This window comes from Perca fluviatilis, chromosome 15 (genome assembly GCF_010015445.1).
Source record: "Perca fluviatilis chromosome 15, GENO_Pfluv_1.0, whole genome shotgun sequence".
Classification (NCBI taxonomy): Eukaryota; Metazoa; Chordata; class Actinopteri; order Perciformes; family Percidae; genus Perca; species Perca fluviatilis.
The window spans coordinates 16,882,390-16,894,395 of NC_053126.1; the positions used below are offsets into that span (position 1 = coordinate 16,882,390).

General features: G+C 41.6%; 1 protein-coding gene across 3 annotated transcripts in view; it reads left to right on the top strand.

The window, feature by feature from the left end:
* Window positions 1-11,743, top strand: part of LOC120575379 (dedicator of cytokinesis protein 7-like) — a 28,997-nt gene extending 17,254 nt beyond the window's left edge. Inside the window, exons 23-50 of one of the 3 annotated variants that reach the window (XM_039826130.1) lie at window positions 616-717; window positions 1,084-1,170; window positions 1,674-1,769; window positions 1,944-2,084; window positions 2,409-2,522; window positions 2,638-2,808; window positions 2,918-3,057; window positions 3,177-3,346; window positions 3,480-3,631; window positions 3,912-4,094; window positions 4,781-4,907; window positions 5,017-5,101; window positions 5,239-5,335; window positions 5,937-6,071; window positions 6,585-6,737; window positions 6,879-7,037; window positions 7,133-7,233; window positions 7,315-7,507; window positions 7,660-7,803; window positions 7,946-8,077; window positions 8,199-8,213; window positions 8,825-8,950; window positions 9,039-9,128; window positions 9,220-9,456; window positions 9,557-9,700; window positions 9,873-9,979; window positions 10,076-10,249; window positions 11,047-11,743. In XM_039826130.1, coding sequence (XP_039682064.1) covers window positions 616-717; window positions 1,084-1,170; window positions 1,674-1,769; window positions 1,944-2,084; window positions 2,409-2,522; window positions 2,638-2,808; window positions 2,918-3,057; window positions 3,177-3,346; window positions 3,480-3,631; window positions 3,912-4,094; window positions 4,781-4,907; window positions 5,017-5,101; window positions 5,239-5,335; window positions 5,937-6,071; window positions 6,585-6,737; window positions 6,879-7,037; window positions 7,133-7,233; window positions 7,315-7,507; window positions 7,660-7,803; window positions 7,946-8,077; window positions 8,199-8,213; window positions 8,825-8,950; window positions 9,039-9,128; window positions 9,220-9,456; window positions 9,557-9,700; window positions 9,873-9,979; window positions 10,076-10,249; window positions 11,047-11,089 — 3,618 coding nt within the window. In that variant the 3' untranslated portion in view covers window positions 11,090-11,743. The remainder of the gene's footprint in view (window positions 1-615; window positions 718-1,083; window positions 1,171-1,673; window positions 1,770-1,943; window positions 2,085-2,408; window positions 2,523-2,637; window positions 2,809-2,917; window positions 3,058-3,176; window positions 3,347-3,479; window positions 3,632-3,911; window positions 4,095-4,780; window positions 4,908-5,016; window positions 5,102-5,238; window positions 5,336-5,936; window positions 6,072-6,584; window positions 6,738-6,878; window positions 7,038-7,132; window positions 7,234-7,314; window positions 7,508-7,659; window positions 7,804-7,945; window positions 8,078-8,198; window positions 8,214-8,824; window positions 8,951-9,038; window positions 9,129-9,219; window positions 9,457-9,556; window positions 9,701-9,872; window positions 9,980-10,075; window positions 10,250-11,046) is intronic. The other 2 variants (XM_039826131.1, XM_039826132.1) reach the window with 2 other exon arrangements.
* The last annotated feature ends 263 nt before the right edge of the window (window positions 11,744-12,006 follow it).

The following is a 12,006-nucleotide window of genomic DNA, read 5'->3' on the forward strand; positions in this document are numbered from 1 at the left end:
TCTTGTGTTTTGTGAGAAATCTGTAATGTATTACTCTTACTTGTGTTCTTATAGGTGTTTGTTGTTTATTGTATGCATTCATTTCATTTGCAAATTGTCTTATATTTGATTTTGTCTAGCATTAAAGGTCGTTTTTAAATAATGAATCTCCATCTTGTTATACTCCGTTTATATTCCTGGTAGATTAAAAAGAGAAACGACAGTGTCTGTGTTTTTATGGTACCCCTTGTGACATATTCCTACTTTCTGCTTATCCAATATCAGTCTGTTATGTCTCGGCTCCTAACAGCAGATTCAATAAGCTCAGGTTGACTGATAACTATGCCAACAGTTAATGATGCTGCTTATGTGCAATTATGTTTGGTGCCTCTGTCCCTTGTGTTTCATTCAGTACCTCCAGCCCTTCCTTTGTTCTTTCCTCTCCTGCTTTCTTTGCTGATTCAAGCTTCACTTTTCTACACTCCATGCCCCTTAATTGTTTCTTCCCAGTTTTATCCTTCAAAAATATAATATTGCGTGGTAATTACCTTCCCTTTTACTCACTGTGCCCTTGCCTCTTGCCACACTGTGTGTTTGTGTATGTGTTTTGTGTGTGTCTCTGGTGGCTTATGGCAGGGTATTGACCGCTCCCACTCCTGGGTAAACTCTGCTTATGCCCCCGGGGGCTCCAGATCTGTGCTACGCCGAAACCCCAACTCCAGCTGTGAGCTCAAGCAGGTGCCAAATCCCTCCTCCTCCTCCTCCTCCTCCTCCTCCTCCTCCTCCTCACCACCTCCATCCTGAACCATCTCTGATCAACTCTCGTGGGTCATTTCCTCTCACTTTGCTAGCCACGTCCTACCTGTCACACTTTTTTGCATCTTGTCTGTCTTTCACAATTCATCCTCTCACCACCGACTAACAGACTACACCTGTCATGTTTGAGAGACATAATCTCTGCCTGGGGCTCGTCAGACTTCTTACTAGCGTTGCGATCATCAGAGTTCATAGAGAGTTCTCTGGCCACCCATCCATTTCCATTCATTCATTTTCACATCACTTTGTCCTCATTTGTGTGTTCACCTCACCACCACTCCATGTCAGGCAAACGACCGCAGCTGCAATCGCATGTCTGCCTTTCTGGACAGCGTGGCCTTGTTTTCAGTTCCCCCAAGGCAGATTACCAAGAAGGTAAAACTGACATCTACTTTAAAAGTGACATTCTTTATAACAAACTAACACATTTTGATGTCCTGGCATTCATCAACTTTCCGAGTCATGAACATTGATCACCATTCATGACATTTTAACAATTGTGTCTTTCTGTAAGTTAGTGTGGATGTTTTTTTGTTTGTTTATACACTGACAGTTAAGAGTTTTTGTCTGAAAATTTCAGGACTCAATATGTAGCAGATTTACTGATGAATTAATGAAATGCTTTTTTACTATCACTTTATAACTTACTAGATCATTACTTGATAAACCATTTAATAAATTGTTGTGTTTAATTTCAGGTTGTTTAACCTGAATTAGGGATGGAATTCTGTAACTATAAAACAATTGCACTTATCTTTAACAGCTCATATCTTGTGAAAAAAATAAACATGCACCACTTTAATCTTAATAGCTCATGTAGTTTCTAAAATGATTTGTTCATGTAAGCTTAAATTAGCTCTGTGTTGGTCCATGTGTAGCTGCTCCATGAGGAGCTTGCATTGCAGTGGGTGGTCAGCACCAGCGCAGTGAGGGAAGCAGCGCTGCAGCAGGCTTGGTTTTTCTTCCAGCTTATGGTGAGTATTTCTTTGTACATTGATATTAATGTTACACCACTTTCTTAAGAGTCTAAAGGGAATACTACAAAAACAAGCCTCAAAACACACATTCTGTAGGAACCATTATTATAGCACGATAGCTAATATTTTCATTAAGTGGTTATTTTCCTTACTATTTGCCCTGTCCTCTAGACAAAGAGCATGACCCATCACTTATTCCTGACCTCGAAATTGGACATTGCCAGGCGTCAGCGTTTTCCAGACCGCTTTGTGGACGACATCGCTGCACTTGTGTGTGCCATCAGTGCAGACATTGCCAATCGATACCACAAGGTATACAGCCCACAATCCACACTACAAGCAATTCAACAAAAGAACTGTGGACAGTTGTTTTCAATGAAGAAAGTATAATATAATTAAAGATGGTCATAGGTTGTTTTAAAGTTTTTGACCAATAGAAAGTTGCCTTATTTCTTACACAATGCTTGATCTTTATCGGTATCATTGATTTAAATAACCCAATGTACAGTGACCAGAAAAAATCATGTCTGTTTTCCTTTTGATATAATATCTTCCTTTTTATCTAATCATGTGTACTCTTTTGCTCATTCCTGTCCTCTCTCTCTCCCTGTGAATATCTCCCTCTCTCTCTCTCAGGATGTGGAGCTTGTGGAGAGGTTGAATAGTAGTCTGGCCTTCTTCCTGAATGACCTTCTGTCTCTCATAGACCGGGGCTTTGTGTTCAACCTCATCCGCTCCTACTACAAGCAGGTGTCTATTGCTCCTCTCCCAGTTGTCCTTTAATATAAAACACTGTAAATCCCAATGTTCCCCACGCATATTTTAAAAGAGCTTTTTCTGTCTCAAACAAACGTGTGTTAAACAGATTGCCAACAAGCTTCACACAGCGCAGAACCCCAGCTCTCTGATTGCCCTGAGGGTGGACTTCTCTCGTATCGTCTGCAGCCACGAGCACTACGTCATCCTCAACCTGCCGTGCTCCACTCTCAGCCCTCCAGCCTCCCCCTCCCCCTCCACCTCCTCCACCACCTCACAGGTACTTGAGCAGGCCGGAATATACGATTTAACTGATTTAAGCTGCTCATATTCTATTTTCATAATCTTCTATCTCACCCTCCTATCGGTTGTTGTATCCACATCCACAGAGTTCAGCGTTTTCCAGTATGGTGCAAGACCAGGGTGTGGCCACAATGTTTGAGCTCTCAGTCCCTTTCCGCCAGCAGCACTTCCTGTCTGGCCTGCTGCTTACTGAGCTCTCTCTCATACTTGATCCTGATGGAGAAGGGTAGGCTCTTACTAGTTGCATATATACAAATCTGTAGTTTTCTTCAGTTTCCCCATAGGGATCATCAGAGTTTGATCTTAACTCAAAATTAATTACAGTATATACTTTTCTTCCCATAGGGTTTTCTTCCTTCATAAAAAGGTCATTAGTGCGCTTCACTCCCTGCTGTGCAGCCATGATGCAGACCCTCGTTACACTGACCCTCAGGTCAGAGCCCACGTCGCTCAGCTCTATCTGCCCCTCATCCCCATCGTCATGGAGACGTTGCATCAACTCCACGACTTCTCTGGTAAGCACAACATATATGCAACCCACTGATATTGTTATGGCTATCCACCTCCTCCGCACATTTATTTCATTTGCAAATTGGTTTCATTTCCAGTATTATTGCACCTGAGAGTGCTTTTCTAATTTCTTTCTAGACTCCTCGCTTGCTCGGGTTCGCCATGCCTCAGCCCACGCCGATGATGCTGACCCAGACAGCGGCAACACTATCAGTCAGTCTGTTGCCATGGCGATTGCTGGCTCTCCTTTGCCGCATGTCAAAGCCAACCCATTTGCTCTGCCCACAGTGGTGAGTGATAGCGGCAGAGGTCAGGCTGTTCCTCGGGGCCCTGCAGACTGACAGGTCACAGAGCGGTTTCTGTGTGAGAGGCTGGTGCCTCATTTTAACAGATGATCACTCAAAACACTTAGTCAAAAAACACTTGCATTTTTCCCCATATTATTTTTTTCTGAATTACAACTGCTCCTCTTAGCCTATAGGTGGTTTTCTGTCCTTTTCTGTAGACAGACTTTTTGTACAATAGCAGATTAAAAGACTGGCACTGAGTGTGTGTGTTTGTCTTCACCAGGCTGGGCGCCAGTCCAGCTCTCTGTCTGCTGAGTGCAGCAGGACTCTCCTGGTGAGTTTCTTGTGGGTGCTGAAGAATGCAGATGCTGCTCTCCTGGAACGCTGGGTTTTTGATTTGTCCGTATTGCAAATCAACCGCCTGCTGGATCTGCTCCATCTCTGTGTCTCCTGCTTTGAATACAAGGTACAATAACCAAGCAGTGTCACTACAATTAGTCTTTCATTACTCATACACCCAATAGGAGTCAAAACCAATTTACAGTTGTTTAATTTGGACGTGCCAGATCTACAGCACACCATTGCAGATATTGTGACAGTAGTTCTTTCAAGAAAGTTGCCTGTGTGGTGGAATTTCCAGTTTACAAACTCATGCTATGTAAGTTGTACCACACGTTTGCATACTTCCCAGAGAAATGGGCTGAACTAGGCTTTAGCATCTGTGTTTTAGGTGCCTGCAATATCTTTGGTTCAACTAAACGTAACGCCGCCAGCAGGAGTTGAAATACACCTTCAGGAAGACAGGAACTTGGGATGGCACCCACACTGTACTGTGTGATCCTAAATTCTCCTCAAATTGAGTGTTCATGAAATGCTTCTGTGTAATTCACCAAAGTCTCCTGAATCTTCTTCACGTATGCGAAATGAGTTGTGCTGCTCCGAGTTTTTCCTCAACAGCCTGTCTTGATTCATCAATAGTGCAGTGTGCTGTAGTTTTGTTTTTTTTAAGTGTTTGTGTTCTGAATTATGGTCATGTTATGTTATGTCATGCTTTTTATACGTGGTAAAGTGGAATTTGTTTGACCAAATAATCTTGTTTTTCCCTGTTGACGTTGTTTGTCCCTGTCCTGTGATGTTTGATGGTTGTTGTAGGGGAAAAAGGCTCTGGAGAGAATCAATAGCCTAACATTTAAAAAGTCTCAGGACATGAAGGCCCGACTGGAGGAGGCAATACTGGGCACCATTGGGGCTCGTCAGGAGATGGTCCGCCGCTGCAGAGGTAAGTAGCATGAGAGTAGCCAGCAATGTGTGTGAGTCGGTAGCTTTTTTTCATTTAAGGTCTTTATAAACTTGTGTTCATGGAAATTGTAATTTGTTTTCTCTGCCAGAAAGGAGTCCTTACGGCAGCCAGGAGAATGTTAGGTGGAGGAAGAATGTCACTCACTGGAGACAAAATACAGACAGAGTCGACAAGTATGTTCGCATTAATTAAATTACTGATAGATTTCTGGATTATAATTCAAATTATGAACATTTCTTTTCATGCTGTCTCATCATCTAAATAATGCCTACATGTGATACTGATGGTTGTAAAATTACACCTCTTACAGGACTAAAGCTGAGGTGGAGCAGGACTCTGTGGTTGATGGAAACTTAGCTACTGAGGCCTCTCTGATAGTACTGGACACACTGGAGATTGTAGTCAAGGTAAAGCAATCATTATCACCACACACAGTAAGGAAAGGCAAGTTTATTTATATAGCACATTTCATACCAGTGGCAATACAATGTGCTTCACACAAAACAAAAGCAAGGGTCAGTACATGATCATAAAAACAGTAAGAAATAAAAGCATGAGAACATTAAGGCATGAAAACAGTCAAAGATAAAAACATTAAATAAAATAAAGAAAAGAATATTAAAAATCATTGGTTTACTACAATAAGTAATAATGCTTCAGTGAAGCATTAGCAGAAGGCATCTGAAAAGAGTTTTGTCTTAAGTCTGGATTTAAAACTGAATAGTTGGGGCATTTTTGATGCCTTCTGGAAGTTTGTTCCAGGGGTGAACCGCATAATGGCTGAGTGCTGCTTCACCCTGTTTGGTACAGACAGTGGGTTTTTCTAAAAGATGTTTCTGCTCTGATCTGAGAGACCTGAGCGGTACATACTGCAGAAACATGTCCGATAGATACTTTGGGCCTATTCCATTAAGCGACTTGAAAACATGCAGCAGTGTACAGTACTGTTCATTTTATGTAGAATTGCCTTACTGTAATTAGATGTATCTCTCTGTTTTCCCTCTTCAGACTGTGGTGGCATCAGAGCTAAAGGAAAGTGTTCTGGGTGGAGTGCTGAGAGTGCTCCTCCACAGCATGGCAGGCAACCAGAGCGCCCTCTTCCTGCAGCACTGCTTCACTACACAAAGGGCTCTGGTCTTTAAGGTACATACGTGAAATGTGTCTATTATAGTTTTCTGTTGCTTTATTAGTTTTGTTTTTTAACCATCTAATATATTTGAAACTTGAAATATTTTGACAGTCACTCAACACACGTGTAACTTTTCTCCCTACGTATTCGCTGTCTTACACTTTGACCTACAGACTTATTTTAACACTTTTCAAGATTCAAGATGTTTGTTGTAACTCCGGTTATATAAGTACAATTATGTGAAATACTTTACCTGGGAGGCTCCATTAAAGAAAGACAGTAAATATAAAAATATGTATATAATATAATAACCTATAACAAGCAGTTACATATTATTAAAAGAATATAAGAAGCAATAAAAAAAATATTTTTATAAATTGATTTTGCTTACTTACTTGCTACAAACAATAACATGTATATTTACTCAAGAGTAAATGCGGCTTACTGCAGTTTACCATTGTACAAAGAACTTGAATTTTAAAGAAACAAATAGTAAATACAAAGTAAGAGTGTGTTTGTGTGTGTAGTTCCCAGAAATGCTGTTTGAAGAGGACACAGAGCTTTGTGCGGACCTGTGCCTGCGTCTCCTACGTCACTGCAGCAGTAGTGTCGGCTCTGTCAGAAGTCACGCCTCCGCCTCTCTTTACCTGCTCATGAGGCAGAACTTTGAGATTGGAAATGTAAGTCCAGACACTGTCTCTGCATTGTGGATAATTTTTATTTTAATATTCTTGGTATAACTAGGGACATGCCAGTAAAACAAAATGGATCTATAGGACAGATATGAGTTACAATTTGTCCTAATTTTGCCCTTGGACCAGAACTTTGCTCGAGTAAAGATGCAAGTCACAATGTCCCTGTCATCACTGGTGGGAACGTCACAAAACTTCAATGAGGAACATCTTCGCCACTCACTCAAGACGATCCTGACGTATGCTGAAGAGGACCTGGAGCTGCGTGACACGCCCTTCCCAGAGCAGGTATGTAACAGCCTCTGTACAAAGTCCCATATGGAGCTGCAAGAATGAATGAGACTTGTATACTAATGTGCTGGGTGGCACTTTTTAAACTGCAGGTCCAGGATCTGGTGTTCAACCTCCACATGATTCTTACTGACACTGTTAAGATGAAAGAGCATCAGCAGGATCCTGAGATGCTCATTGACCTAATGTACAGGTACTGTGATGCACATTAATAAGGCCTACAAACAACAAGAAAGCGTCACAAATATTTGAAAGAAACATAATTTTTTTTCAGGATTGCAAAGGGCTACCAGAACTCCCCTGACCTGCGTCTGACGTGGCTCCAGAACATGGCAGGGAAACACTCTGAGAGAGGAAACCATGCTGAAGCTGCCCACTGTCTGGTCCACAGCGCAGCGCTGGTGGCAGAATACCTCAACATGCTGGAGGATTGCCGTTACCTGCCAATTGGTTGTGTCACGTTTCAGGTCAGTGCGTGCTGTTTAATTTGGTGACTCACTCTACTTACAGCAGTATGAGATAGGACGTTGTCCCAAAACTGGAGCACCAAGCCTGTGATTGTTGAAACGTGCAAATATAAAGATTTTATATGTTATTACTTCTCTGTTTTTCCCCTCAGAATATTTCATCCAATGTATTGGAAGAGTCAGCCGTATCCGATGACGTCTTGTCTCCAGAGGAGGAGGGGATTTGTGCTGGGAAGTACTTCAGCGAGTCTGGTCTGGTGGGCCTCCTGGAGCAAGCAGCTGCCTCTTTTAACATGGTACGACTCATATTCTCCGACCACATGGTGACAGACTGTATGTTAACACAGCACAAGGTTACAGCATTAACATGGCTGAAGGAGTGTTATGTGATCGGGTGGTATGTGTAAAACTTGGCTTTCCGTTGTGCTGTAACCCCAGGCCGCCATGTACGAGGCCATAAATGAAGTCTACAAGATTCTGCTGCCCATCCATGAAGCCAACAGAGACTTCAAAAAGCTGGCTACTGTCCACGGGAAGCTACAGGATGCCTTCAACAAAGTCTACAACCAAGTGAGTTGAAAGTTTGACCCTGAAATCACCAGCAATTAACTGGGCTGTTAGTGTTGATGAGAAAATTTGTTTTATCCTGGATTACTCCTGATATGTGTCTTCTCTTTTTCCATTTTTCCAGAGTTCAGGATGGGAGGTAACGCGTTAATTTTTTATATTGAGAATATAAAATTTAAAGTCAAACTAATTCAGCTATTCCTTTTTTATTTTGTATTGACAATGTTTTCTTTCTTCCTCATTTCTTGTTTTTTTCCTCCTCCCCGGTGTGAATGACATGTTACTGGTGAGTAATACAAAACTTGCTTTCACACTTTGACATAGTCGAGCCACTGTTACAAAACCGTTTCCATCCCTTTCTGCCACCCTCCTACTGTGTTGAAACTACATTTCAGCCTAGATATATATTTTGTCTTTGTCCTACACCAGTTGCTCTTCTATTCCTAAATATAATCATCTTTATACAGTAAGAGCATTTTCATCTGTGTAGCCTTGATGTGTACCTATATTAAGAACAAAGAAAACTGTGGTACTACCTGGAAAAACAAGGGACAAGGTGTAAAATCACAAAAGTCATGTACTAAGACCCCAAGCTGCACAAATCTTATTTTTAATAGAGAGAATAGATAGACTTGCAGCTTTTCCACATCAAAAATGTCTTGCTTCTTGTTGTGCTCTGTTTACATTTTTAAACTACCCTAGGCTGTTTAGAAAATCATCTTGTCTTTTCATCCCGCCTTTAGTGTTTAGAGAATGTTTGGGACCTACTTCCGAGTGGGTTTCTATGGCTGCCGGTTTGGAGACCTGGATGAACAAGAGTTTGTCTACAAGGAGCCATCAATCACCAAATTAGCTGAGATCTCCCACAGACTCGAGGCATGTAGAGTACTCAGGATACTAATAAAGGTGTCATTAATGATTTATGAGAAACTTATTTCTAAAGATGAATCTATTTGGTGCACAGGAGTTCTACTCAGAGAGGTTTGGGGATGAGGTGGTTGAAATTATCAAGGACTCCAACCCAGTGGACAAAAACAAACTGGATCCCAACAAGGTAGCATGATATGTATACATTTTGTGACTAATATATTAATACAGATTTGGCAAAAGGTATAAGTAATGATGACCGTTTGTGCTTCTTTCAGGCCTACCTCCAGATCACCTACGTTGAACCATTCTTCGACACATACGAACTAAAGGAAAGAATCACCTACTTTGATAAGAACTACAACCTGCGTACTTTCATGTACTGTACCCCCTTTACTCTGGACGGCCGAGCCCACGGCGATCTGAATGAGCAGTACAAACGCAAAAGCATCCTTACAACATCTCACGCCTTCCCTTACATCAAGACACGCATCAATGTTATCCACAAGGAGGAGGTGGGTGTCTGTTGAGGAGGGATTTTTGTTCAGTTGTTATATGATTGTAGTGCATGGGGTGAAAAATAGTCAACTATTTCTGTTGTCTTTGATTCTCCAGATCATTCTTGTCCCCATGGAGGTGGCCATTGAGGACATGCAGAAGAAGACTCAGGAGCTTGCCTTCGCTACAAACCAAGACCCTGCAGATGCCAAGATGCTGCAGATGGTTCTGCAGGGCTCTGTGGGCACCACTGTCAACCAGGTGTTTAGATACTGGCAACTGATGATGTATAACCATAATGCATTTAAAATGCCAAAATCCCACATCCTCCTGGAATATTATTCTCATCCAAATGGGGTTGAAAGTCTGGTCAGTGTTTTAAATAGTGACAGACATTCCTTGGTATATATGTAACCCTTTCTCCCCCTCACAGGGCCCCCTTGAGGTGGCGCAGGTCTTTCTCTCCGACATTCCTGATGATCCAAAGCTGTTTCGCCATCACAACAAACTGCGCCTCTGCTTTAAAGACTTCACTAAGAGGTGATGACACACTCCACGGCCCAGACGCAGACTGCTTTGTAACTAATAAAAACAAAACCACAACTCCATGTGTCCTCTATGCTCATTTTCGTGCAGGTGTGAGGATGCCCTGAGGAAGAATAAAGCCCTGATTGGATCAGATCAGAAGGAGTACCACAGAGAGATGGAAAGGAACTACAATAAACTGAAAGAAGCTCTGGGGCCTCTCATCAACCGCAAGATCCCCCAGCTATACAGAAACCTGCCAGCTCAGACTACGCAAACACAACGGTAACATGAGACACTAAACGCACACACACACGCACGCACAATGAGCTCATGCTGCTTCTTAAACTCCATCCTATCAACACAAGAGCAACTTAAAACCAAACTTTATCATTCTCGAGGTCATAAACTATTTATATATTTGAATTCAAGGACTTAAAAATTGTCACATTCCTCAAAGATTTTGCATTAATCTATAATGGAAGATTAGTACAGTTCTTCCTGTTTGACTATGGAAACTATCACCATATGTTTTTTATTTTCATCTGCTTTTGGCATCAGCTCTGTGTTTGCATGTGACGGTCCGAGGACTGCTGCTTCATAATCAAAAACAGCTACAGTCAAAGCACCTGTCCGGGCGATGCTTTAATACTGAGGACAAATATATATTTTAGATGTTTCTTCCAGACTTATTAAACTAAATGTAAATAGATGTTAAAACATTATATTGAGACAAAATGTTACTTAGTGATATTACTCTGTGAACAGACAACCAACACTGAATAAATTAATGAGGTGGTTTTACCTCATTCTTAACTCTTTGAAAGCGGATACTCATTCAGAGTCATGCAGGCTTATAGTGGGGCGCTACAAAAAGACATTATTCACAGGTTTCACTCCTTAACTCCCAGGGTCAGATTGTATCTCTAAAATGAACTAATAACAAATAATTCAAGTGTCAATTCAATATTACACTAATAACACCTCAATTGATTTTGCATATTTTCAGATACACTTTTCAGGAAAATAAACCAAAACACTTAAAGTAAAACATTCTGTATCGTCTTGCTTTTCTCTCACAGGAACTCCTACAGTAGGTCCAGTCTTCGCAGAGTCGACTGTTGAGGCGCAGCAAACTGGATAACAACACAGAAACACAAGCTTTAGAAATTAGCCACATCTCATCCCGTCTGTTCCCCCTCCCCCCACTGTATTGCTAACCAACTGTCACAAGCACACACACACACACTGTCCTCTTCCTCGTCTAGCTCGTTATTTTACCCACCCACCCCCTGGCCACCCAGACACGCCATAATCCCCCCACCACTGCCAGTGTACACACACACACACACACACACACACGCACACGCACTTGTCACCTCTTTCCCTGCTGAACCATCTCCCCCATCACCTCCACTCTCACACCTCTGTAGGAGAAAACCATGGCTGTTTATACTGGAAAGTTATCTGCACTGTAAACATCGACATTTGGAGCAAGGCTCTGACATGTCAGTGTTTTAAACTAAGCTTTCAAAAGTAGTGTCCTCACAGTAATCTCCCTGAGCTTGATCTGGTTTTAACTTAAGTTTTTACAGGACTAGAGCTGCCAAACACATTTTGTATCCAAATCGTTTGGGAGTTCTGTTTTCTTTTTGCTTCTTGTGTTTGTTTTTGAAGAGGCTGTAGTTTGTCTGTTTTGTGTAGTGGCCTTATTTAATTTGTAAGATATTGTTTCTAAACTATGCCTGGTAGCACTCACTGCCAGACTAAGTTATTAAATAGTCCCAGGGAGTTTTCTTTTGTTATCAACAGACCAAATAACTGACATTCCTTCTTCCTCAAGTTGTCACATTTATCTGCCTATCTCTTGTTATAAGAATTTATTAAAGAGCGGAGGTGGGATCATTCTGAGAAAGCTCAGGCCTCAGTCCTAGTCCGTCTCCAGCAGGAATGAACTGTAGTAGCAGTTTTAGAAGGAAAATGATTATTGTAGTGGGGAAAAAGCCAGGATGGGATGTTTAAATGTGTTTTTTAAACTGTGA